Here is a 27,726-nt window from a genome sequence, read left to right as displayed (position 1 = left end):
CTGACATCCAATATCATGAAAACCTTCGAGAGAGTCGTCCTGTCACACATCAAGCATGTTACCTCCCCCCAAATGGATCCGTACCAGTTTGCATACAGGACAAACAGATCCACGGATGATGCTGTCAACATCTGCCTCGAGCTCACATACGACCACCTGGACAAACCTAACACATACGCCAGGATTCTCCTTCTGGACTTCAGCCCAGCCTTCAACACCATCTGCCCCCACATACTGCAGGACAATCTCACTGAGCTGAATGTCCATCCCACACTCCGTGGGTAGATCACAGACTTCCTGACCAACAGAACCCAAGTCGTTAAACTCGGGGATGTCACCTCTCAACCAAGGTCAACGAACACGGGGGCCCCACAAGGCTGCGTCCTGTCGCCAATCCTGTTTTCCCTCTACACGAACAACTGCAGATCCAGGGATAACTCTGTCAAGGTCATCAAATTTGCAGATGACACCACCATCGTTGGTCTAGTAACAAACAACGATGAGCAGGCCTACCACCAGGAGGTTGACAGAGTTTCCCAGTGGTGCAGGGAGAACAGGCTGGTCCTCAACTCATCCAAAACCGTAGAGCTGATTGTGGATTTCAGGAAGCATGCTCTCTCCCCCCCCCACCGATCTTTATCAACGGCACCGAGGTCGAAAGAGTAACCAGCGTTCGCCTTCTGGGCACCACCATCTCCAAAGACCTGAGCTGGAAGGCAAACACAGCCACGACCCAGAAGAAAGCCCAGCAGAGGCTCTTCTTCCTCCGCCAATTGAAGAAGTTCGGCATGGCACCAGAGCTACTGACGTGTTTTTACACAGCCACCATCGAGTCCGTCCTCTGCTCCTCCATCCTAGTCTGGTACGCTGGCTCCTCCACTAGGGAAAGATACAAACTTCAGAGGGTCATAAGATCAGCAGAGAGAATCATCGGCAGACCTCTCCCTCCGCTTGCCCACCTCCACAACGCCAGACTACGCTCAAGAGCACTGAGGATTGCCGGCGACCCCTCTCAGTTCTTCTGCAGACTCCCGTTAGGCCGTAGGTTTCGGTCCATCGCCACCAAAACCTCAAGGCACAGGAACTCTTTCTTTCCCTCAGCTGTCACCCTCCTGAACTCCCTTGTAGGTCATTCCATCCCCTCCACCACTGCATTCTGAACTGCACCTTGACGCCCTTTTATTTTGCTTTTTGCTTTTGTTTGCTTGTATCATGCTCTGTTTTTTGTTCTTTGTTTTTTGTATTGATGCCCTTCTGCATTTTATGCCCTGTTATCTATACTCTGTTATCTATACTTTTTATCTCTACTCTGTTAATTTGCTTGTGCCAAACCCAATTCCGAGCATGACCTTATCGTGCCTGGCGAATAAACTGATTCTGATTCAGATAGGCGAAAATAGCCGATCTCTGTCGGGTCCACTCTACTGCGCAGGTGCAGGAGACTTGCGCTTGCGCAGTAGAGCGGGCTGACAGCGATCGGCTATTTCCGCCTATCTCCAAGCGGAGAGCTGATACTGCGCCTCCGCTGGAGCCGGGAAGGTAAATGTTTACATCCCCGCTGTTCACGGAGCTTTACCATTGTCGCCGTGGGACTGAGGAGGACGGGGGAAGCCTCAATGGAATCTGAAGACTTCCCCCACCTGAGGTGAGTATCCCCCGAGGAGTTTTTTTTGTTACAGGTTTTCTTTAACCCCCCTGGGACCGCCTAACGCCGACGGGCGTGGCTGCGGCGGCAGCCCCAGGACCGCCTAACGCCGATGGGCAACAAGTCCTGGGGCTGGGATTTGCAGGAACTGTAGAGCATTACCTCCAACCAGCCTGGTTTCTCTGGAAAATTTCACAGAACCACCAAAAAACAATCCAGCACTTTAGAGGAAAATAATAAATAAATAAACTTCAGCAAATTCCCTTTAGGCTTCTTGCACACAGGGACGTTACAGGCGCACGTTAGTGCAGCCTGTAACGCTCCCCCAACGCACAACAATGTAACACAAGTAAGCTGCTCACACTGCCCACGTTGCGTTACATTGTAACGCAGCAAAGTGCTGCATGCTGTGCGTTCTACGCGGCTAGACTGTTTGCACATGCTTAGTCATGTTGGGGAGGAGGGGAGAGTGGCCGGGCACATGGCTAATCAATATTCACTGCACTCAGTGACATGCAGTGTTTACTTCCTGGAGCGGCCGCTCTGTGCGGCGATTGGCCGGGCGGGACCACGTGATGCCGCATGCATCCAAGAGTAAGCATCACGGCATCACGGACGCCAGAGTGAGCTGCACAACGCGGCTCACTCCGACGTCCACACCAGAGAGTACCAGCTGTTGCGTTAGGGGCACGTTATGTGCCCTATAACGTCCCCTAAATGCAACGTGCTGGTGTGTAACTAGCCTAACAGTATTTAATAGATACAGTGTTTAGATAAATCAGAAGGATGTGTAAAGGAGGCATGTTTCCACCTTCCTACATGGGTAAAGTTAAAAAGTGGGGATGGGAAGAAATAAGCACTTGATTATAATTACAAAATACTAATCACTGAGACATGAAATAAATGTGGCAATAAGGGAAAATAGCACACTTTCACTTGTAATGCTGCAGCCTGCTCTGTGCCTGCCAAGCTTACGGTTATTTTGGCATCTTGACAATGAAGAGAAAATTAATTCAAGAACACAAATACATTTATAATGTGTTTGGGTAATTAAAATTTATGAAATAACCCAAAAAAATAAAATACTGAAGACATTTTTAGGATTGGTAGATAATTAAGAAAATATTGTGTGATATTATGCAATCATAGGGCTTGATTCACAAAGCGGCGCTAACTGTTAGCGCCGATGTAAAAAAGCCTTTAGTGCCCCTTAAGTAGTTCTGCGCGCACTAAAGACTGCACAGAGTTACTTCGCGCACAGCCCCGCTCACTGCACGCGCGGAACTGAGAGTAATGTGTGGGCGCAAACTACTTAGTGCCGTGGTTTGCGCCCACTAAGTGATAGGGCTCACTAACCGGCTTAGCGCCGGTTGGTGAATCAAGCCCCTAGAGTGTAAATGGGCCATGCTAGAAAATGCAAGTAAATGATCTTTAATTGAAAATACTTGCCATAATGTTCCTTTAGTTGTGTGTGAAATACCCATAACAAGAATATACCACATTAATAAAATATGTCTCATGCAGGATTCATGTTTTTTTCATTAATAATTTGATAACACTGAAGCATTAAGCACACAATGATGTACATTATTTTTTCTTTAAAGTGGACCTGTCAAGATACAGATGTAGCCTGTGTGTGTGTCACTGCTCAGACACACACAGGCAATTGTGCCTAGCCAGAAGTGGCAGCCTGGAAAATGCTGCTGGCAAGATAAAAATGGACAGCCAGTATCCAAAACGATCACCAGCTGCAGAAGAGGCGGAACCAGAGCTGTGAGGGGAAGAGAACCCGCCCCCAGGGGAGGACACAGAGAGCCTGTGGATGACTCGGATTGTTTTTGAGCATGCTCAGTGCGGAGTGGCAGTTGAAGAAATCGGTCTGAGGCAGCTACAGCTGTGGTGTCACAGTTTTTTGATGGCTGTGAAGATGCTGAAGCAGTGAGGTATGAGGCACTGTGTGAGAAGCTGAGAGAAGATGGAAGCAGTGCCAGCTGACAGGAAAAGAGATACACAGGCAGAAAGAAAAGTAAAGCAGTAAGGAAAGGAGAGAATACTGGAGATCACACAGTGATAGAGCTGACAGGAACCTGGAGAAAGAGTCAGGGAGAGAAAGATAGCAAAGCTGAAAAGATGATGGACTGTGTATAGCAATACAGTATATATGAGAGGATCCATCTGAAAATGGCGCCTGCGAATAATGGCGCACGGTGTTACCACTAATCCGTTTGTAGCTTATTGCTATTTAACATTAAAGCCTTATCGTTATTTAGCGTTAAAGCCTTATCGTTATTTAGCATTAACACAGAACCCTCTCTGTACCTATCCCTAACCCCTAAACCCCCCTGGTGGTGCCTAACCCTAACCACCCCCCTGGTGGTGCCTAACCCTAACACCCCCCTGGTGGTGCCTAACCCTAACACCCCCCTGGTGGTGCCTAACCCTAACCACCCCCCTGGAGGTGTCTAACCCTAACCACCCCCCTGGTGGTGCCTAACCCTAACACCCCCCTGGTGGTGCCTAACCCTAACCACCCCCCTGGAGGTGTCTAACCCTAACCACCCCCCTGGAGGTGTCTAACACTAACCACTGCCCTGGAGGTGCCTTACCATAAGCACCCCCTGGTGGTGCCCAACTCTAAATCTCCCCTGGTGGTGCTTAACCCTAACCTTGACAGTGTTACATTAAATCCATTCACCGTTTTGCAGTTAAATAACGTCTGCAGTTTGGCTTATGTAGGTTAGCTATTGATAAATAACGTTACTGTGTGCAATAACATCTGCTGTTTGGCATATGAACTGCGCTATTGATAAATAACCTTACTGTGTGCCGTCTTTCTTCTTTTTTCCCTGAGTGCCATTATTATGCAGTACTAACGATAAATAGCGATAAGCATATCTTTTTAATGCGGCGCCATTTTTATGCATAGGCGCTGTGCGCCATTATTCACTGATCCGATATGAGAATGGAGAGATGATGGACTGTGTACAGCAATGGAGAGATGAAGGACTGTGTACAGCAATACAGCATATATGAGAATGGAGCATACAGCAAAATATAAACAGGCAGGGAACACACTTGACTTTCAGTTTTCTGCATGCGTTTTTCTGCATACTTTTTCTGCACACCAAGTGTGTTTCCACGCAGGAAAACGCGCGCGTTTTTTCACAGCAGCTGATGTAAATGATAGAGGAAACTGCCAAAATGTGCAGAATCAGGATGCAGAATGTCAGTTTTTTTTCTGCGTGCGAACAACACAGTAAGTGTGCACTAGCACATTGATTAACATGAGTTCTCAGTTTTTCTGTGCAGAAAACGCACATGAAAACAGTCAAGTGTGTTCCCTGCCTCAAGGAAACAATAGCAGATTTACACAAGGAGGCCAGTGAAATATGTCTGACAAATTGTGTATGAACTGTTCCTGTTGAACTGTTGAACAATTGTTTACATGGAGTTCTTTTGGTTTGATACTGTCTTGTTGTGGATTAAAATTTTTGATTGACTACAGGAAAACAGAGACTTTATTTCAGAAAGGATGGAATGATGGGAGTTGTCTTTTGAGTTAAAGTGAAGAAAAATGAATACATCTGCTTTGATCTTATCACTTCAAGATATATCTAAAATAGAGCACTTAGATGAACTTTAGCATAGACTGAGACTGTATAGTGCGGGGAAGCAGGAAATTTGGGCGCATGAGGCAGGTGGACAAAAAGGGCGCCGCCATTCACTCCCATAATAAATATCGTTTAATGGGCGCCCAACAGGAAAAAAGGGCGCCGGAGAAAAATAACGTTTTAAAAGCGGCGCCCGGAGACTTTTAATGTTTTATAACTGCTTCTCATGATTACACATTATTTAATGATTTATAATTTTTTAAACATTATTTTTAAACGAAAAACAGTACAATATTTTTTTAAAACATTATTTTTAAACGAAAAACCGTACAATTTTTTTTTTAAAAACATTATTTTTCAATGAAAAACCGCACAATATTTTTTTACAACGTTATTAATGCTTATCATAGGGGGGTCTTAGGTTTAGGCATCACCAGGAGGGTCTTAGGTTTAGGCACCACCAGGGGGGTCTTAGGTTTAGGCACCACCAGGGGGGTCTAGGGGTTAGGGATAGGTACAGGGAGGGTTCTGTGTGAGAGTAGGGTTAGGTATAGCTTTAGTAACATTCTTATTAATGTTTTATAAAACGTTATTATAAATTTCACTTTTTAAACAGGAAAGATTAACGTTTTTACAATTCTCGATTTCATACACATTATTTCATGATTTATAACTTTATAAAACATTATTTTTAAACGAAATATAGCACAATTTTTTTCAAAACGTTATTCATGCTTATCGTTTAAAAACCTGCGCCCTTTTTTCCCGGCGCCCTGTTTTAATGTACGCATAGTGCGGAGAGGTGCTCAGTAAGGTGTTACCAGCAACATTTAGTTAGATAGAGAGGAATTTGTCTTTACTGAAAAATAAGTTTATTCATGTTCTTTATTACTGAACTTTATTCTTACTATTTAATATTTATCAAAAGAACTTGATAGGTGTCTGTAAGAGTTCTTTACAGTTCAAGCATTTCAGAGGTGTTACATTGAGATGGACAAAGTAAATGCTACCAATCCTACAGGTGCTTACACTGCTAACTGGCAGATTACAGGCATTGCACCTGCTGAAACTGCCATATATCAGAGAACTGTGTTGTATGAATAAAGTTTGTCAACCAACTCCGCCAAACTCTCATTGAACTCCTAGGAGGTAAATCATCAGCCTACTCATGGATATATTTACTCACAGTGATGGACTCTGGCACAAGCTGGGCCACACCTGCGCAGTAGCATGGAGCCGTTTGTACACAAGTGGCTTTGGCTATCTTGGCAAGTGCAGCTGGACTCAAGCATGAAAAGGAACGTGGCCCAGATGTGATTACCGACAAGCGCTTGTCGGTAAACTTCAGGTGGTTTATGCTTGGCGACAGGGGAAAGGAGGACAGTGTGGGAAGCCTCTATATGATAAGAGGTTTCCCTATTCTTAAAGGGGCACTACAGCGAAAAATTGTAAAATGTAAAATGTGTGCAAACAGACAAATAAGAAGTACGTTTTTTCCAGGGTAAAATGAGCCATAAATTACTTTTCTCCTATGTTGCTGTCACTTAGAGTAGGTAGTAGAAATCTGACAGAAGCGACAGGTTTTGGGCTAGTCCATCTCTTCATATTGGATTCTCAGCAAGGCTGTTATGCTGTGTAAAGATATTCCCTAAAAAGGATTTAAACAATGAAGCTGGCCAGCTTCCCTGCTCCCTACACAGTTGTTTGGCAGTTGGACAGAGCAACTGCCATTCACTAAGTGCTTTTGAAAATAAATATATCCCTGAGAATCCCCTATAAAGTGATGGACTAGTCCAAAACCTGTCACTTCTGTCAGATTTCTACAACCTACTGTAAGTTACAGCAACATAGGAGAAAAGTAATGTATGGCTCATTTTACTCTGGAAAAAACGTACTTATTTGTATATGTTTGCACATATTTTAAATTTTACAGTTTTTTGCTGTAGTGCCCCTTTAAGTATTTTCTTTTTTAACACCTTGGGTACACTTTATTACAGCACCTGTTGACTGCTTATCCAAATGCTTTGCCACTGCTCTTAAATAACTATAACAACCTGAGGATGGCAGCTTCTGTTAAAAGTCAGCAAGGGCTGTGTTCATGTAGCAAGGTTGCTGAATTGGACTGCAGAATGAGAGGCCCCCAGAGACATTACTTAAAATTAAGTAGATTTTGCTGTTCCTGGTAATAAACTATGTAGAAGGTGTAGTCACGTTCTCACTACAGCATAAGCAGAAACCAAATGAAATGTTTAAGAGGGCAGGCTATGGTCCCCGAGGAGCTTCAGCAGCAGATCATTACAAGGTAAAACAGTTTACAGTCTCTTAGGTGGTGGAATCCATCACAGGCATGTGAAAGACTCGCTCTCTCCTTCGCAAGTTAAGTTAGTTTTAGAGAGAAAAAGTCATTGGGTTCCCATAATAGGCAACTGCAAAGCTTCTTCCTTATGACTGTCAGTATTTCTTGTGTAGTTTCTCATCTTCTCTGCGTGTCCAGTATGATTAGTATTGTGACAAGGGAAGCATGGAGAATATCAAATGTTAAACTGAGTGCTGGGGAACACAGACCTAGAAAATAAAGTTTAATAGCTGCTATATGCCTCTAAATGGAACAATGTATTTAATTTGTGTGTTTTCTAAATAAGTAATCCTGAATGAGATAAGGAACTATATTAAAATTAATGTGTGTACATGTCCAAACGGCTCTTGATTGATAACAAGACCAATTTTCTGATGATAATTTCCCAAATTCGACCCCGTTATCAAATCGGTAGCCGATCAGACATGGTGGAAATATTCATAGTTTAAACAGGAAGTTGCATCGTGTGTACCCAGCATTACGCAGTACTTTACATAGTAAATAATCAGATCACTAAATGCCCCTTAGAGGAGCTCACAATCTAATCCTTACCGTAGTCAAACTCTAATGTCCCTACCATTTGCTAAGGCCAGTTAATTTATCGGTTCTGGAATGTGGGAGAAAACTGAAGTACCTGAGGAAACTCGCACAAACACAGGGTGAAAATACAAACTCCATACAGATAGTGCTCTAGCCAAGCTTTAGACTTGGGACTCTAGAACAGGATGAGTTGGTATTACTAAAAAAGTTACTGTACCGGGTTAGCCAAACAAATACATTGAAATGGCATCTTATAAAACCATTATTGTATTTGGTGTGAGGTTTTGGCCACCATTACTTTATTTCATTTTACTTAGAGCCTATATTTGGATGCTGATGCCATCAGCTCAAATATATAATTGAGGTTAGTGTGAAGATAGTATTATTGGTAGGACTAATTTGTACAAATGATTGAACGGGTGTTCAGTGAGCATTCTTGTTGTCCTGAATGATTCAATTCACAATGTCATATTCAGGAACATTGCCAATGTATTGATCCTATTATGTCTACAATTTCTTGCAGTTTTGCAGAAGCAATGACCAGTCCTCCGAGAGCTTTCACTGACAAAATCAGACAGAAAAATACTAATGGTTTGCCTTGCTATATACTATATTGAAACGCTTACATTCTTCTACAAGGTGCTATGGGGTAAAGAAAAACAATACTGTACCACAAGAAATGACTTGTGATCAGCAATTTAACCAAAAGATGCAAACTCTGCAAAGTAAGCAGCTATTCATTTTATTGTTTACACAATTATTTATGTTCCCCAGCTACATGGATAGACTTATCAAAGATAATTCTACAGTCTATCTAGAAAATGCTGACCCAAACCATCAAGCAAAGTGTCTAATGGCAGCTTTTCTTAAAGTATAATTTCAGTACCAAATGATAAATTGATACTTTGTAGCTGAGAAAATATGATGAAATTTACAACAGAGCCTTCTTAAGTAAAAATAATTGTGTGCATAAAATACGGTTATTCAAGTGCTGACTAAGCAATTTCTTATCTTCAAAGCTGGCAGTATTTTAAATGAATGCCAATATTTACCTTGCACAGTGTTGTTGGAAAAAAAAAGACAATTGGTCCTGTACTTACTGAGTTGACATGTCATCTGAAGTGGGTTATAAATTATTATTTCTGTACTTTAAACTGCTTTTTAAAAAAAAAAATAAATGAAGACTGCTGAGGTATGTAACTTTAAATCTGCCTAAAAAACTGCAGATCTCCCAGTCTCTAAAGCATTTTCCAGGCGACAGCTCATCCCATTTATCCTGCCTCTCAGACTGTCACTTAATAACTGCTGCTGCTAGACCATTGCTATCAGTCCTTAGAGTCGATGTGGTAGCAATTCCTCCATTGCTTGGATTCTAACTGGTACAATATGAACCCATGACAAGTCTTATAAAATAGAACACCTCATTCAGGGTTATTTGTATTAACTTGGAAGTTCATGCTGGCTTTAGCACATAGCTAAGGTTTAATACACCTTACAGATAACTAGAAATTTGACATTGTTAGTACTGAGAAAGTATTAAAAATTAAATGAATACATCACGTGCACACATATAAACAGGCAGCAGCTGAAGGTACCCATTAGCGGTACAATATTTTCCTCAAATGCGATAGTTCAATCAAATTTGTGGGATCAAAATTAATCAGAAGGTAATACTTGTTCCCACAAATGGGTCAATTCTCTCTTTAAATACGGTTGTAATATCCAACATTCCGATCAACAAAATACTGTATTCCAATCGTCCATAAAACTCATTTTATGCCAATTTTCTTCACATACTGCATGGTTTTCTGTAAAATGTAATCGTAAAAATGTGATCAAATGATCATATCTGAGGAAAATATTGTACCGTTAATGGGCACCTTAAGACAGACCAAAGGTGTTATGGTTGTGAGAGATGGATACATCTCTTTACTGAACAGTCTGTTTACAGACATATGGATTGTGGATAGTGTGGATTTGCAGTCAAAATCTCCCTCTGCTTCAACAGATGTGCCATACTATTATAACCACTAAGAAAATAATATTTTTTAAACAAATTAAAAGTGCCTAAAACTGTTAATATGGTGACTTTACATTTTCCTTGGAGCACAATTGTTTAAGTCTACAGACAGAAAGCTGGGCCACACTCAGATCTCCCTACTGGCTGAAGATATATCTTGCATACATGGAGGACAGTAGAAAGGCATGTTTGCTAAGCACACAAAGTAGGAAGCTTCTGGGTGACAGCTGCACTTGATCCTGAGCAGCAAAGTACTATTTTTCCTCTGCACAGCTCTCTGTAGGGGTCTCTTTCCCCTATGCCCAAATCTGCGGCATTGTCCCGCATACCAGGTTGGGAGGGGGGGGGGGGGGTTGGCAGTGGCGGCATGCTGCTGTTTTACATGGCACAAAGCCGAATCCCTATAGCTGTGGATGACATGGCTTAATGATTCGGGCTACGGCTACACAGCAGAATGGGAGCCACAGCCAAATCGGAAATGGCTGTTGCTCCTGGTGGAAACCGACCCTAAAGAGGACATGACATAACCATACTTCTGGTCCTAAATAAATTGCAACATAAATTGTAATTTTACTTAAATGACAAAACTTTGGGTCAAACACAGATAAGATGACTACATGTTTAATAAAGGGTTGGGAGACAAATTTCTAAAGCATACTATGCCAGACTGTAATTCAATTTTAATTCATTAGCATAATGATCTAACTGCTCTTTAAACTGATGTGAATTTACAGTGATGTAAATTGAAAACACTGCATATTTAATTCAATTTTAACTTCATTTAGGTTTGGTTTGCAAAACTGACCTTTTTTGTTTATTTTGCCAGAGCACGAAAACTGACAGTAAACTAATACTATGTTATTAATCGGAGCCATTTATACTTGTCAGTTGGCAATGCAAAAATCCGACCTGTACAATAATTCTGGATTATGGATGTGTTTAACACACAAGCTTGGGGTGGAAACATTACTCTTTTGTAATGTACAGCTTCAAAACCAAGCGCACATTTTGTGATGTACTAGGATGACTTCTTCATGTCAGCCAATACATTGCACTGGTGAAGGCACATTTTGCCTGAAACAGCTGTTAGCTCTGTAAAATTAGTAGGCTGTACACCAGGGGGTCTGGAGGCATGTTTGGCTTTTCATAGACATAGAGGATTGATATGCATATTTACTCACTGAGCAGAAGTGGTGGATCCTGGATGTTCTTTTTTACACATAAAGTTGAATAACTGCAAATAACTTGGCCCATATGCAATTAATTTTTTCACCTAGTTTTTCTCCTAGGTGATATTTTCAAAATTGTCAATAAAATAAATTTACAACCACCAGAAAGCAACAAAATACTCAAAATAATTTTGATAATACATTTTCACCAACCTTTTGGTACTTTTTCAAATGCAAAGTGCTGAAAATGATATTAAATAGAAAATGAAAAATTATCTCCTAAGAGAAAACTCAGGTGAAAAAGTGAATTAGTTTTATGCAATTCCCTTTTTCACCTAAGTTTTCTCCCAGGTGATATTTTTAAACTTGTCAATAAAAAGCATTTTAAGCCCCCAGAATGCAAGAAAATGCTCAAAATACTTTTGATAGTACTGTTCCACCAACCTTGGTACTTTTTTAGTTGAAAAGAACTGGAAAGTTATTTAAAATCAAAGATGATAAATTATCTCCTAGGAGAAAACTCAGGTGAAAAGGAGAATTACATATGGCCCCTTATGTTTTAAGAAGACACATATATATTTATCCTAGGTTTTTAAGTAAGGTGGCTTTTAGATTTCTTGTGGTCCCTCCAAAGGCCTAGTGGTTCTTGTTTACCATGACTTAACTAGGTATTTTGTAAAATTTTTACTTTCCAGGTCCTACCCACAGAGCCATACTAATCCATGCCTTGCTGTAATAGAGGTCAATCTAGCCAGAAACAGCTGTATACAAGTTGGATTATTATAACTCTGTAAAATGAATTCGGTACAGGCTGTAAATCAGAGGTTCTGGACACATGCTTGGGTTTTTATTGATATAAAGGAATGATTTGCATATTCAAACACTGAGAAGAAGTGCTACATCATGGAAGTTTCTTCTTGTTCACATAAAGATTAATAGTTGCAAATACATCACAATTTAACAGGGCAAAGTTATATTTAGAATGTTTTTCTTCTTCAGCATAGAGGCTTTTAGATTCCCTTACAAATGGGTTCAGATTCATCTTGGCTTGACAAGGTATTTGTAAGGAAATGAAGAAGTACAAAGTTTGCCATATTAGGATAAATTGATGTGACTGTAATTTAGTTTCTACTGTGTTAATCATTCATTATGCTCGCTGTCATAACTAACATTCATAAATACATAGACAGAAGCTACTATACCTTCCATCTCTGTCCCAGTCATAGACTTCTATTTTAATTGTTCTGTAAAGAGAAACAGACGACAATATATTACATAAACAAGTATTATCCCCAGGCTGATGATGACTGATGTGATCATAATACAATCATTTTCCTGGATAAAGGCAGCGATGAATCTAGAAAACTATTATGACAATCATTTGTACAAGAAACAGAGTACATACAACATCTGCTGCAATAAGAAACCAGCTCACTTCTTCTGATGGACCTGCCCTCCTATTTCTAAAAGGACATGTGGATGACTTAATCAGTTCACTGTGTTAATCTTTTGTCTGTAATTAGTGAAAGTAGAAATGATTGCTTCTTGGTGCTTCAGGTTTGATGATCAGAGTACCCATGGTCTCTAAGAGATAAGAAGTGCATCTTCGTGCTCTTCCCTCTACTTATCATATTGGAAACACTAATGTCTAGTTAGACTCCCAATGTTTTGTAATTAGGGGATGAGCGCTTACATTTTCCACAAATTATGTTGCATCTAAAAGTGTGATTTCCATTACCAGTTTGTGAAAATGAGCGCTCCTGGAAGTCCTTTCCCTTCTCGAACCCCCCCCCCCCCCCCAACATCCAGTATACAGAAGGCACACATTGTGGTTCACCAGAATCTGACCATTAATGCCTTTGCACAGGCTTTATTTAAATTATCATTCTCAGGGGTTAACGGTGTATGCACACTTTCCATAATTGTTGCCTATCAGGATCAAGCTCAATCCTGCGGGTAGCACTGCCAGGAACAAGTGTGTACAGACGCTTCACTCAGGTATAACCAACCAGTGTGATCTATGGTGCTGGATCTTTAAACAATCTCAGGGGACCCTGGTACACACACACTTGATTCTTAGTGAAGAGGTTGGTGGATTATTAAAAGTTTCTGTAAAGGTTCAGAGTAGGAAATCTACCCACACAGACAACACACAGTACAAAAGTATCCATCAGAAAATACAAACACCTTTGAAAAGTTTTAAATGTGTGAAAAGCTTTATTACTTTCTGATTTGCACCAACTAAAATACATTTTTTAATGCCTTTTCCATATTTATTTCCTTTAAAATAAATGCATTTTTTTTCATTTAATACATGGAACCAAAAATGAAATCTTTTTATATTGAAACTAGGTAAATTAACTGCAGCAGAAGAAAACAATATGCCACTGCATCAATGCCTTGGAAATGCTCAAAGAAAGTGGTCATATGATCCAATGTGTTTTAAAGGTACAGTTATTCCTTTAAAGTAAACATGTAGTCTCTCAAAGAAAAAGTTAGTCCAAAGGCGTCTTGTGTCCCCCTTGACACCACCCCAATGACCTGGATCCTGTGAAGGTTCACGGCTGTGGTCCTCTTCGCAAGCAAGCACAGCTGTACTCCTGGACAAACAGATTCGTCCCACTGCGCAAGCATGGAGCATGGCCATGAGAACATTTACTTGCTGGATATGAATAGAAGGTCCATGTGAGGAAATTGTAGGGTCAAGGAGCAGATGGGAACCCTCTGGGCTATCCAGTGGCTTTCCTCTACCTAGACAAGTACCTAATTATTTTCTTTGGGAGACTACCAGTTTACTTTAACCCCCCTTGGCGTTATGATTCTTTCCGGATATTAGGGTCTAAAAACGGTGCAATTTTTTTGCACCCTTTCAGACCCTAAAACCTGGAAAAAAATCATGCTGCCAAGGAGATCTGCAGCAGTTTTAAAATCACTCACCTCCCTGGCTCCAGTGCTGCAGTTATGCCTCCATGGTGCTGCAACTCTAAAGTGAAATTGCCAGCAGTCATCATGACGACAGCCGGCGATCTCACCTCTGCGCTATACTCTGCGTGCAGCCTCCGGCGGCGACCCCGAGTGAGGTCTGTATTACCGCTCTTAGCTGCGGTTTTTTCGCCCTGACCTTAGCTCGGGATTGCCGCCAAGGCAGTTAATGAACAAATTGAGATAAAATTTATGCTACAAAAGTCTCATTGGAAGTGTAAGAGAGAGTTCTCAAACATTAATCAAAATGCATATATACATATATATAATATATATATATATATATATATATATATATATATATATATATATATATATATACATATATACATTCTGGCAGCAAGAGTGTTTAAGAAAGTAAGTTTCTACATTGTTTCAGTCAGCGCCGCAACATTCTAATGGTGGTTCACATGTTGCATGTTCACTTTAAGAAACATAAACACTAGTCTAAGAAAGCTTCTGTGCACAGAAACCTTTGGCCCTTGCTTATATTTATTAAGTTATCCAATGTTGCTCTTAATGGAATTCTATTCACAGTTCAGGAACTGAAAATATCACAATGCAGCCTGAGAAAGTTACAAATTGGTGAAAGATCAGAATGTGTCACTCTTTTTACCTGTCAAAATCCCCATTGCACAGAGCTCTGACTGGAATCTTAAACGCTTGCCACACTGGGTTTAATGTATTCTTCACTACTTCTGTTTTGTGGCAAATTGTGAAGCTGTAAAAGATAATCACTGGAATTACACTTGAACTGTCAAATGTCAAATATAACCTCTTCTAGCAAACACACAAGATAGGTCTAGTTAAAAGCATTTTCGTATCCTGCAACAAATCATAGTAATACATGGCTATGATGCATATACCGCTTTTACAGTAATCTAAATACTGAATTCTGACATATCTGGAGCTCGGTTTATTATGGGTCATTTTGGAAAGTGAGTGTGTGTGGGTAGTACATGGTGATACAGCAACCAACATAGTAAAAATACAGCTGCAGAGGATGGTAACAACTGCATTCTTATTGATTTTCTCCCTTGGTTGTACTGTGAGCTGCATGCAATTGGCAGTACTTGATCGAAGCTCAGAGGTCTGCGTGAAGTAGAAACTCATTTTCAGAGAACATCGTAATACATAACATGGTAGCCATCTGCACTGCAACAAATAGTGTATATACACAAGACAAATGGCTGAGGAGGTGTTGAGATCCTCTTTCATGCTTTCTCATACAATAACAGCTTCTGTTTCACCAAAATAATGCATTGTTTAGCAGAACCTGTTATAACATGGTTATTCCCAATGGCTACACCGCAAAGGATGATTCGCCAGTTATAATGGTGCCTCAAGAGAGCCCTAGGTGAAGAAACACATATTGTTTTGTGTGTCTCCATTACTAGTAAAAGGACAGCCTATTTATGAAATAAAGTGACTATCTAAAAAAGGACCTTCACATTATTGTTTTACCCTTTTGAAATCCCAATTAACACTTTCATGATGCCCAATTTATAAATGCAATTATTGGTATTGTTCCCTGGCGATCAATCATTCAAACATGGAAAACTGCAGTATGCAAGTCACCTAAAAAGGTGATCTGAACCCACATTCCCTTACACAAGACATGGCAAACCATTAGTTCTCCAATCATGACCACTAGCCATGTTACTGGCAATGCACAAACAATGGCAAACGTGGCAAACAAAGCATTAAAAACAACCACTACTTCTCTCTATGTAGGGATAGGTTTGTTAGCCTTAGATATTGGTAGGTTAGTGTTATGAGTAGCTAGTGGTGGGCTAATATAAGAGGAAGGTTAGGTAAAGTGATAGCATCTATAAAATTGCAGATTTTCTACTACCTTCATTATTCAGCAGCCAGTAGTAGAAAATAGGCAGTACTACAAATATTCTACTAGTGGCTTCAATTTCCAGATGCCCTTTCGTATATGCAAAAAACATTGCAGACATTTTGTACCGCAGTGCAAGGAATCACAGAAGTCCAGAGTGACACAAGTCATGCGTCACACATTATCCTGTATAATAAGAGACAAGTGTCCGTGCGGCGGCGGTTGAGTGGGCGGCGGCAGGTGAGCAGGCGGCCGGATGTGCGGCAGGTGAGTGGGTGGCGGCGGCTGAGCGGGCGGCAGCAGGTGAGCAGGCGTGCGTGCGCCCGGTGGCGGGTGTGTGCACGGCAGGTGGTTTGCGCGTGCGTGGTGGGTGGCGGGTGCGCGCACGCCCAGGAACACAGACCTAGAGTCCGTTTTTAAACGGGCTTAGGTCTACTAGTTGATTAATAATATGCAGGCATGAGCTTCCGAATTCCGCGGAAGCTAAAATACTGAAATTCCGCCGGAATTGGGGTTTCTGCATTGTTCCGCGGAATCTGGAAACATCAAACCGGAATGCGGAATAATGCGGAATTCCCGCAAAATCGGAATCGGAATGAATTGACGAATCAGGAGATGCGGAATGAGTTGACCAATCATGACAACAAGCTCATGGACGCGAAATTCCACCTGGGCGCCACCCCCCAAACAGTGCGCATATAAAAAAACAGCATTTCCGTAAAAAAAGGCTGAAATTTACGAAAGTACACTTTTCAATCACGTTTCCGTAATAAACAACAACTTTATTGGCAATAGACAACATAGACACAATCATTCGAAAATTACGGAAGTCCGGAAAAAAATTACGGAAAATACATGCGGAATACTGCGGAATACCGCCGGAATGTGCCGGTATGCGGAATTTCGGTATGACGGTATGTGGAATTGTCCCGGAAACGGAAATGGGCTCTTCTGACCATGCCTGATAATATGCAGATATGCAGCCATTTAGTACAGCATTATTAACCACTTTCCCCCCACGCGTACAAATTTTTCCGTCCCTTTTACCATCCTTTAACCCCCAGGGACGGAGAAATCCATACTTTGCGCACTCCCGCCGCTGTCCGCGCTCCCGCTCGTAAACACGCCGCCCGCTGCTAGTAAACACGCCGCCGCCCGCTCACCCGGAGATCAATGAACGGGAAAATCCATTCCCGTTCGTTGATCTAAGCCCCGCAATGATCTGCTGCTCTCCAATGGGCAGCGCAATCATTGTGATCTTACCCAGCCTCCAAGTACTTCCTCCAAGCTTCCGGAAGGACGCTTGGAGGTCGCATTAAAACAAAAAGTTACTGTGGCCATCTTGTGGCCAAATAGTAAAACTACACCCTACACATTTTTCACATACAAATAAATTACTTTTACACAAAAAATTAACTCATTACCTCCCACACCCCCAATTTTTTTTTTTTTGTAATTAAAAAAAAAATAAAAAAATGTACAATAAAAAAAATACATAAATAGTTACCTTAGGGACTGACATTTTTAAATATTTATGTCAGGAGGGTACAACACTGTTACTTTATAAACTATGGGCTTGTAATTAGGGATGGACGCAAAACTGAAAAAAATGCACCTTTATTTCCAAATAAAATATTGGCGCCAAACATTGTGATAGGGACAATTTTATAACAGTTTTATAACCGGGACAAAAGGGCAAATACATTTCATGGGTTTTAATTACAGTAGCATGCATTAATTAAAAACTATAATGGCCGAAAACTGAAAAATAATTAATTTTTTCCCAGATTTTTCCTATTTTCCCATTAAAACACATTTAGAATAAAATAATTCTTGGCATAATGTCCCACCTAAAGAAAGCCTAATTAGTGGTGGAAAAAACAAGATATAGATCATTTAATTGTGATAAGTAATGATAAAGTTATAGACGAATGAATGGAAGGAGCGCTGAAAGGTGAAAATTGCTCTGGTGGTCAGGGGGTAAACCCCCTCAGTGGTGAAGTGTTTAATACTCTTCAGTTATTTAAAACAGCTACATCTTTAAAATAACGCTGGATCAAAAATTTCAGTCAACAGTTACTTGATGCAATGCTTAAGAACCAGAATACTGTGCTGCAAAAATGTTGTAAGTAATAAGGCAGTAAAAGTAGTATTATTGTGCTGCTTTCTTCTGTACTTAAACATTCCGGTATTGAGTCAAACATAAAATTTACAGTACATATTGATAACAGTATGAAATGACCATCCTTCTGCTCATAGTTAATAAACATTTTCTGATTTTATTGGATATTTGTAGCCGTCTGACAAAGTCCTCAAACCGTACAATTTTTCAGGTGCTCTGTGACAGGATTTCAAATTAAGATGCAGTGAAGCATGAAGAAAAGCAGCTGATATTAAATAACTTACCTGCCATCCTCATTGCTTCTGTAAAATACTAGAAATGGATCCGATTTCCCAAAAAAATCTTTCTTGTCAAGTTTATTGGCACAGAATTGCATTAATACAGCATCCTGAAATGTAAAAAGAAAACATTATTGTAGGTGTAAATAAAAAAAGGCATATATGCGCCAGCTTGTCTCATTTGTCTTAATTATTCTGAGAGATAATGCCCACTTCTGCGTATTGGGTGTCAAAATGCATTACAGAAAAGAATAATGCCGTGTAAAATAACTGACATCACCTCTAACAAGATAAATTTGTCCAGAACATTGATATGTCAGCTGTTTACGTAAGATTACAGCTCACAGGATGAAAGACAGTCTGCATTTGGGAATACATCTGTTGTGCCCTGCATAGTCTGCCCAAGGCTAAGGTAAATATAAAATAAAAATAACACAGATGTTTGAAACTTATTATTAATTATACATATGTATTAAGTATCATTACTAAGTAATGTGTGAAGTAAAATACAAATGTGAATGAGCAATACAAGCAAAATAAATTAATAAATGTGTCAACAACATAAGTACAGTTGAGGCAAAACCCATACAGGAATAACAAGAAACAAGGGTGAAAGCTTACAATCTAGGCGAGAGGGTAGAAATACTATGTTGCTGTGGTGACAGTGCGCATTGGATAAAAGACACATTTGAGAATACATCTGTTGCTTCTGCCCTGTGTAAACTTCCCAAGGGTACGGTGCGCATAATATATATATATATATATATATATATATATATATATATATATATATATATATATATATATATATACATATATATATACACACACAAACAACACACACAGCAGATGTCTGAAATTTGTATTTTTATTTACTACAAATAATAACATAGCCCCATTACTAGGTAATGTACTAAGTAAGAGTTTACAAATGTGAATTAGTAATACATAAATTCATAAATGTGGAATAAACTAGTAGTGTGCTCAAATTCCATACAGTAGTCATTTCTCAGCAAAATTAACAATTGTCATGTGAAATTGTAATGCAAATTTTCAAGCAATTGTAAAATTAATTTTACACATAATTGTAATAAAATGTGTAATTCGGCATTGACTTGTCATTTCAAAAAATATACATCTCTGTGAAAATCTTTTTTTCTTGTGCCCATTGACTTCAATGCATTTAGTGAATATTTTTTAATTTTTTTTTCATATATATACTTAGCTATGTAAAAATGTTCATGCCCATTGACCCTGTTGAAAATAATTTTCCCATGCATACACATACATTTTCGCACAGATGCTCATCTATGCAAAAATATGTTCAAAATACTTCAGTGAATTCTGTGAATATAATTTATGCAAAATCAAGATTACACGAGAAATTGTAATTATGATTACTATTGTAATTGCAACAATTATAAGAAATTTCAGAAAAGTTACATCATCTATGATTTACACTAGTGTTAAATAATTATATGTGTAGCAAAACCCATACAGAAATAACACGAAACAATGGTGAGAGCTTGCAATCTAGTAGAGAGGGAAGAAATAAAATGTAAGGCAGTGATAGCACTGTTAGTTACTGTGGTGACAGTGAGTGCCAAGTTAGTATGTGCGGGAGAGAACAGAAGTTGTTCACTGTACCTACGACAGATGGATTATTTGTTTTTCTTAAGAAGTGAGGTTTAAGAGTGCTCTGGGAAGCTTCAAGGGTTGTAGAGTAACAAATGGGGTACAGTAAAAAAATTCTAGAAAAGGGGTGCAGCTTACGAAAATTCTTAGATATAAGAAAATGAAGGAGTAAACAAATGGGGGAGTGGGGAATGTAGGTGGTGATTAAGGTGGTATTTGAAAATCAGTAAAAATAAAAAAGTAGGTATGGCATATATTGCATAAAGCACTGTAAACTTGGATTAAAAGTCAGAACTGCATTAGGTGGCAGCTAGTAGAGATGTCGCGAACCTCCGATTTTCGGTTCGTGAACCCCTCCGCAAAAGTTCGGTTCGCGCAAACTTTCGCAAACCGCAATAGACTTCAATGGGGAGGCAAACTTAAAAATTTTGAAACATTTCTGCTGACTGGAAAAATGATAGAAAAGATGTTTCAAGGGATGGAATACCTGGAGGAAGACAGGGTTGAGTGAAATACACATCAAAAGTCCCAGGAAAAAATCTGGATTTAATACAAAGCAGTGTTTTAAGGTCAGAAATCTGATTGAATGTTCAATTGCAGGCCTACACTGCTTTACAACATCAGGAAGTGTAATCCCTCTCTCTCTCACTCCCTCTCTCTCTCCCTCACTCCCTCCTCCCGGAGGGAGGAGGGTCTTGTCTTCCAGGGAATTGTAGTGTTAGGACTTGATGCCATTGAAGTGAATTTTCAGCTTAAAACCATCAACGGATACCAGCAGAATTTCACAGGCAATTTCGGAATTCCACCAGATTGAAAAAGAAATTCAGTTCCGACCAAACGGAATGGAATGACCAATTTCAGCTCAAAATTGCGGAAAATACAATTCCGCTAAAAAAACCGGTGACCATCCCTACTAGAGAGAGAGAGAGAGAGAGAGAGAGAGAGAGAGAGATGAATCTACATGGCTATCTTCAGGGTTCTCTTCGGACAACTGTTGAACACAAAAGGCAAGGCCATGCCTGGGTGGGCTTGAACCACCAACCTTTCAGTTAACAGCCAAACACGCTAACCAATTGCGCCACAGAGACTGGGTACCACAAAGACTGTGCACGCAGTTGCTGTTGAATGATTTTATGGGGATGTTTGTGTGTCTTTTGGAGGGAGGAAGTAAGTCTGCTCCAAGAAGTTTCAGCATGTAGTGTTGGTGGTATAATGGTTAGGATAGCAGCCTACAGAGCGGTAGGCCTGGGTTCTATTCCTGGCCAATGTGAGTTGGCTTTTGACATACTACAAATCCTTAAGCAATTTTCTCTTGGATATATCACAATGGTACATGCTAGGCTGGCTTCAGCATGTAGCGATGTAGTGTGTTGTGTTGGGGGTATAATGGTTAGGATAGCAGCCTACAGAGCGGTAGGCCTGGGTTCTATTCCTAGCCAATGTGAGTTGGCTTTTGATATACTACAAATCATTAAGCAATTTTCTCTTGGATATATCATAATGGTACATGCTAGGCTGGTTTCAGCATGTAGCATTGTAGTGTGTTGTATTGGTGGTATAATGGTTAGGATAGCAGCCTACAGAGCGGTAGGCCTGGGTTCTATTCCTGGCCAATGTGAGTTGGCTTTTGACATACTACAAATCCTTAAGCAATTTTCTCTTGGATATATCATAATGGTACATTGCTAGGCTGGCTTCAGCATGTAGCATTGTAGTGTGTTGTGTTGGTGGTATAATGGTTAGGATAGCAGCCTACAGAGTGGTAGGCCTGGGTTCTATTCCTGGCCAATGTGAGTTGGCTTTTGACATACTACAAATCCTTAGGCAAGCTTATTTTTCTCTTGGATATATCACAATGGTACATGCTAGGCTGGCTTCAGCATGTAGCATTGTAGTGTGTTGTGTTGGTGGTATAATGGTTAGGATAGCAGCATACAGAGCGGTAGACCTGGGTTCTATTCCTTGCCAATGTGAGTTAGCTTTTGACATACTACAAATCCTTAAGCAATTTTCTCTTGGCTATATCACAATGGTACATGCTAGGCTGGCTTCAGCATGTAGCATTGTAGTGTGTTGTGTTGGTGGTATAATGGTTAGGATAGCAGCCTACATAGCGGTAGGCCTGGGTTCTATTCCTGGCCAATGTGAGTTGGCTTTTGACATACTACAAATCCTTAAAGCAATTTTCTCTTGGATATATCATAATGGTACATGCTAGGCTGGCTTCAGCATGTAGCATTGTAGTGTGTTGTGTTGGTGGTATAATGGGTAGGATAGCAGCCTACAGAGCGTTAGGCCTGGGTTCTATTCCTGGCCAATGTGAGTTGGCTTTTGACATACTACAAATCCTTAAGCAATTTTCTCTTGGATATATCTTAATGGTACATGCTAGGCTGGCTTCAGCATGTAGCATTGTAGTGTGTTGTGTTGGTGGTATAATGGTTAGGATAGCAGCCTACAGAGCGGTAGGCATGGGTTCTATTCCTGGCCAATGTGAGTTGGCTTTTGACATACTACAAATCCTTAAGCAATTTTCTCTTGGATATATCTTAATGGTACATGCTAGGCTGGCTTTAGCATGTAGCATTGTAGTGTGTTGTGTTGGTGGTATAATGGTTAGGATAGCAGCCTACAGAGCGGTAGGCCTGGGTTCTATTCCTGGCCAATGTGAGTTGGCTTTTGACATACTACAAATCCTTAAGCAATTTTCTCTTGGATATATCATAATGGTACATGCTAGGCTGGCTTCAGCATGTAGTGTTGGTGGTGGTATAGTGGTGAACTGAGCTACCTACCACGCACTCAGACCTGGGTTCAATTCCCAGCCAAGGTATGTAAGCTGGCTTTTGAAACACTACAATTCCCTGAAGGACAAGACCCTCCTCCCTCCAGGAGGAGGGAGTGAGGGAGGAGGGAGTGAACAAGCCTACAAGATCCTAACTAAACTCTCCCTAGCAGAGTCTGGCAGCAGCTGTCCCTTAACTAATTACTGTAGGCAGACGAGTGAGTAAAACGACAGGAGAACCTTGCCTTTTATAAGGGGGGGTGGGGCTCCAGGAGTGAGTGCAGTCTGATTGGCGACAATGTGCCTGCTGACTGTGATGTAGAGGGTCAAAGTTCTGCTCAATGGAGCATTATGGGGGCGAATCGAACTTCCGAAAAAGTTCGCCGGCGAACACGAACTACCTAAAGTTCGCCTGGAACCGTTCGGGCCATCTCTAGCAGCTAGTGAAAATACTAGAAGAGATGCACACATCTAATGCTGGCAACGCACTGGCAGATTTGATTTGAGATACTAGCTGTGTAGCTGTAGGAAATGTGCAATGAATAGAAGTGAAGTTTTACTGTGACAGACTTAAACATGCTGTCATGCGTAGCAAACATCCCCTGCCTAAAAATTGTTATGCTCAGCCACTATCTGAGATGCCTAAAAAAAGTTCTATTTATCTGCAAAACATTTTAAATAGCAGCCACAGTATGTGAGGCCTGCCTTAAACACTGTTCTTGCAATCACACTGAAGGCCTGAAAAAGTGGGCATTTGCCTGCTGAATAAATTTGGAGATTACAGCCTTTGTATAAGACAGAGGCCAGTAGTAACTGGCATGTGCCAGGGAAATTACATATATTTTTTGTCTGGATAAAGCCAATGAAAGTACGACCAAAATAGGATACTGGGTGCCATGCTGGTGATGGTGCAGGATAGTTGTGCCTATGGACAGGATGGAGATAAGGCCTGGAGTAACTGGCGTGCAGCCAAGCACCAGGATAATAAAAAAATGTTGTTTGGGTAAAGCCAATTGAATTAGGACTAAAAGTGATACTGGGTGCTGTGCTGGTGGTGCAGGACGACCAGGGCTGCGTCTGTGACCAGGGTGGGCATGAGGCCTGGAATAATTGCCATGCACCAGGGTAATTTTATTATTATTTTTCTTTTTTTAGAGTAAAGCCATTAATGTAGGACCAAATGAGATACTGGTTGCCGTGCTGGTGGTGGTGTAGGATAGCTGTGCCTGTGGCCAGGGTGGACATGAGGCCTGGAGTAACCTGGCAGACATGAGCTGAAGTTTTAGCTCTCAAGCAGGAAGTGTAGTCAGGATGGAGAACATTGTGACGCACCACAGCAAAAGGACATCATCCAAGTAAATTGACCCATAAATTGACCCTTTCGGTTGTGGCCCACTACGTGCATATGAGTGGGGACAGCTTCACTTCTCACAAAACTGTGCTCACTCATCCTTAATACCCATGGCAGTTATAAGGGTAATAGCTTTTTGCTATACTCATGTAGAGCATGATATATGAATTCTTGAATCAGCATCTTAGTTTTGGCAGTTATTCACGTTCATGATTAAAAGCAAGTCTAGTCAACATAGTTCACTAAAATGCTAAAACCATCCATATAAAATGCCATTAAGTACATGAAAAAAGGCCCATTGCATTTACCTATTCTGTGTAAACAGCAGGAATGATCTTGTGTAAACATCATATAAAGGGCAAATTAAAATGATATCTTACATCTTAGGGGGTGATTTATCTAAGTAGCAATAAAAATGTGTACTGTCAGTGTCACTTTTTTTAGGTCAAACATTTTAGTATTAATAAATATTCAGTGACGTACATTGCTACTAGTGCAATTAGCCTTTATATATAAACAGGCAAAGGCAAAAAGGAATAATCTATTGCAGATTTATAAACAGACCTGTAACTAGAGTAAAATTCTGTTACAACAGAAACACTAAATTATTATTCAAAGAATATGAATATTCTAAATTTAGAAAAAAACTGTGTAGTTTCCAAGCTATCATGGAGTGTCCCTTCAATGATACTAACTCAACAAAACCGGAGTTTCATTTTAACACTTTTTGGGACATTCTTATTATTCATAATAAATCCAAATCATACATATATATGATTCTATGATTCATTGCCAGAACATTTTTTTTTACTAATATACTTATTTCTTAATCTTGTTTTAGAATCTTAAGGCCCAAAATTAGCCTCCAGACATCACAAGCTGCACCAAAATTGATCATATAGATTTTGACAGGGAAAACTGCAGCACAATATTGTAAATTCCACTTGCTTCGATCCCAAAACATTAAGAAATTTTACTCAAAATGATTTAAAAAGTACATTCTATGCTGATTATCCTTATTGGTCCCCTCCTTTGCCTGACTCAGTTTAACTATTGTGCTGTTTGACTAACATCTCGATTTCCCTGACAGATTCTGCTCTTTTCTCCTCTTACGCTCTCATCTATGACTATTACCTTTTTTAATTTCTTTCTAAATTTTTCTCAGATGCAATTTACTCTTTTAGCGCATCTGTAAATGTTTTAATTATTTTTTTGATTAATAAGTAGCTATATGGATATTTTTTTGTAGATATATCATATTGCGAAATGCAGTATGTAAATACATTTTAAGTATTAATGGAGTAGATATATTAATGCTCAATCAAAAATGTTTGGTATTATAATTGAGACAAAAAAAAAAAAAAAAAAAAAAATTCACCAAGTACTAGAACTGGAATTTTTTTCCTTTTCCTTTGTAATAGTTACAATATGTCAGAGGGTTCACATTTGAGACATAAAGAAGACTAATGGAATATCCTTAAAAAAATATATTTTTCTCCTGTTATTCCCATAAATTACAACATATAGCTACATTGACACATCCCTCTGGACCTGAAGCTTAATATGGCAAACTGAATTTGTCTCTGACCCAGTCATTTATCATCGCTTACTCGATACAATCAAGTCCTTTAAAAAAAAAAGAAAGAAAAATTCTATATACACACACATTTAGAAAGCATTTTAAACATTTAATTTTACCACATAATGATTATTGTTTGTTGCTGAAGTTTAATTTTTCTTAAACCTTTAATCAAAGGTAATTTTGATTTTATTTATTACATTACATTTGTTTATAAAAGGATTACAATTTTGACATCATTTTGTTGAAAATCAATTATCACGACTGGATTATTGCATACTAAATAGTGTTAATAATGGTAGGTATGTGTTAAATTCATAATTATCTAACGAACACTATATACTGTATATGTTCATCATTAGTTCTTACTGATCAATACAAGGTGTTAAGAGTTTATTGATATAAAGAGCTATTATTGTATGTCATAAATTAATCTATGTCACCAGAGGCGGCCTGGGGGGGCAAGTGGGGCAATCGCTTCAGGCCCCGTGCCTGAAGAAGGTGCGGTGGGAGAGTGGGCATAGTAGTTACAACTCCCCTTCCTTCCACTGATCCCCCGCAGCCTCGATCTACTTACTACCGGGTCATCCGTCGCGTTGGTAACAGCGCTCCCTGCGTTGACGTGACTGCATGTCATCACAGGAGGCGCTGTTACCAATGTGACAGATGTCAGGACAGGAAGGGGATGGAGGATGCAGGGGATCGGCAGAAGGAAGGTGAGTTGTAACTACTATGCCTACTCCCCCCGCCTCTGCGGGGCAGCTACCTAGCTAACCTACGCTGGAGGCACCTACCTATGTAACCTATACTGGAGGAACCTAGCTATATAACCTACACTGGAGGCACCTACCTATGTAACCTATACTGGAGGAACCTAGCTATATAACCTACACTGGAGGCACCTACCTATCTAACCTATACTGGGGGGCACCTACCTATCTAACCTACACTGGAGGCACCTACCTATGTAACCTACACTGGAAGCACCTGCCTATCTAACCTATACAGAGTGTGTGTGCGTTTCCACAGTTTGTGCATGTGTTTCCACAGCATATCTGTGCATGTGTGGGTGTGTGTGTGTGCGCGTATATACAGCATGTACAGTATGTATGTATCCACTGCATATCTGTGTCTCTAGGCCCCGCATATGACACTCGCTCCAGGCCCAGCATACTCTAAGGCTGCCTCTCATTGTCAAATTAATATCTTTCAATATAATTAAGTCCAACTCCGGCTATATACCTTCTTTAAAAAAGAAGAAAAAAAGAGAACTGCGGTGGTTTTATACTGTCCCAAGTTCATATAATCTCTCCATAAAGGCACAAAGTACATAATTACCATAGAAAAATAACTAAATGCTTCACCATGCTACTACTTTCTCTGTTCTGACTGAAAAGAATAACTAGTGACACCACAGTAAGTGAACACACACAAAAAGCAATACAAACTATACAGTTAATGTATCCCTTACAAATGTGGCTGAAGATAAGCTGTAAAGCTAATGGAACTCTTCCCTATGTTTCTAGAAAACTTTAAAAAAAATTCAGGGCTACAAACAGTTAATACACAATGTCTGACTGTTCCACTCATTTTAGGTGCACACCAATGAAGGCACCAATAGTGGCAGCTGCGTGCTCAGACTGGATTACAAATGCCGATCATCAGGCTTTGCATTGCAGCAGCAGCAGCCAAAGATTAAAATCTAACACCACGGTTGTGAATGTAGCAGCCATTAAGTACTGGTGTCAGAGGACAGGTTGGTTTAGACTTGGTAACAAACACTGAGGAAACCTTGATGAAATGGTCACAT

At 40.1% G+C, this 27,726-nt stretch overlaps 1 protein-coding gene across 1 annotated transcript in view; it reads right to left on the bottom strand.

Annotated features, from left to right (window-relative positions):
* Positions 1–27,726, bottom strand: part of CPNE8 (copine 8) — a 372,678-nt gene that overhangs the window by 91,230 nt on the left and 253,722 nt on the right. The window contains exons 8-10 of the mRNA XM_068276306.1: positions 18,573–18,676; positions 14,940–15,044; positions 12,544–12,585 (exon numbers count right to left, since the gene is read on the bottom strand). Of these exons, the coding sequence (XP_068132407.1) occupies positions 12,544–12,585; positions 14,940–15,044; positions 18,573–18,676 (251 nt within the window). The remainder of the gene's footprint in view (positions 1–12,543; positions 12,586–14,939; positions 15,045–18,572; positions 18,677–27,726) is intronic.

This window comes from Hyperolius riggenbachi, chromosome 3, assembly GCF_040937935.1.
Source record: "Hyperolius riggenbachi isolate aHypRig1 chromosome 3, aHypRig1.pri, whole genome shotgun sequence".
NCBI classification, from domain to species: Eukaryota; Metazoa; Chordata; class Amphibia; order Anura; family Hyperoliidae; genus Hyperolius; species Hyperolius riggenbachi.
The sequence above is the reverse complement of the archived record's forward strand: the minus strand, read 5'-3'. Positions and strand labels throughout refer to the sequence as shown.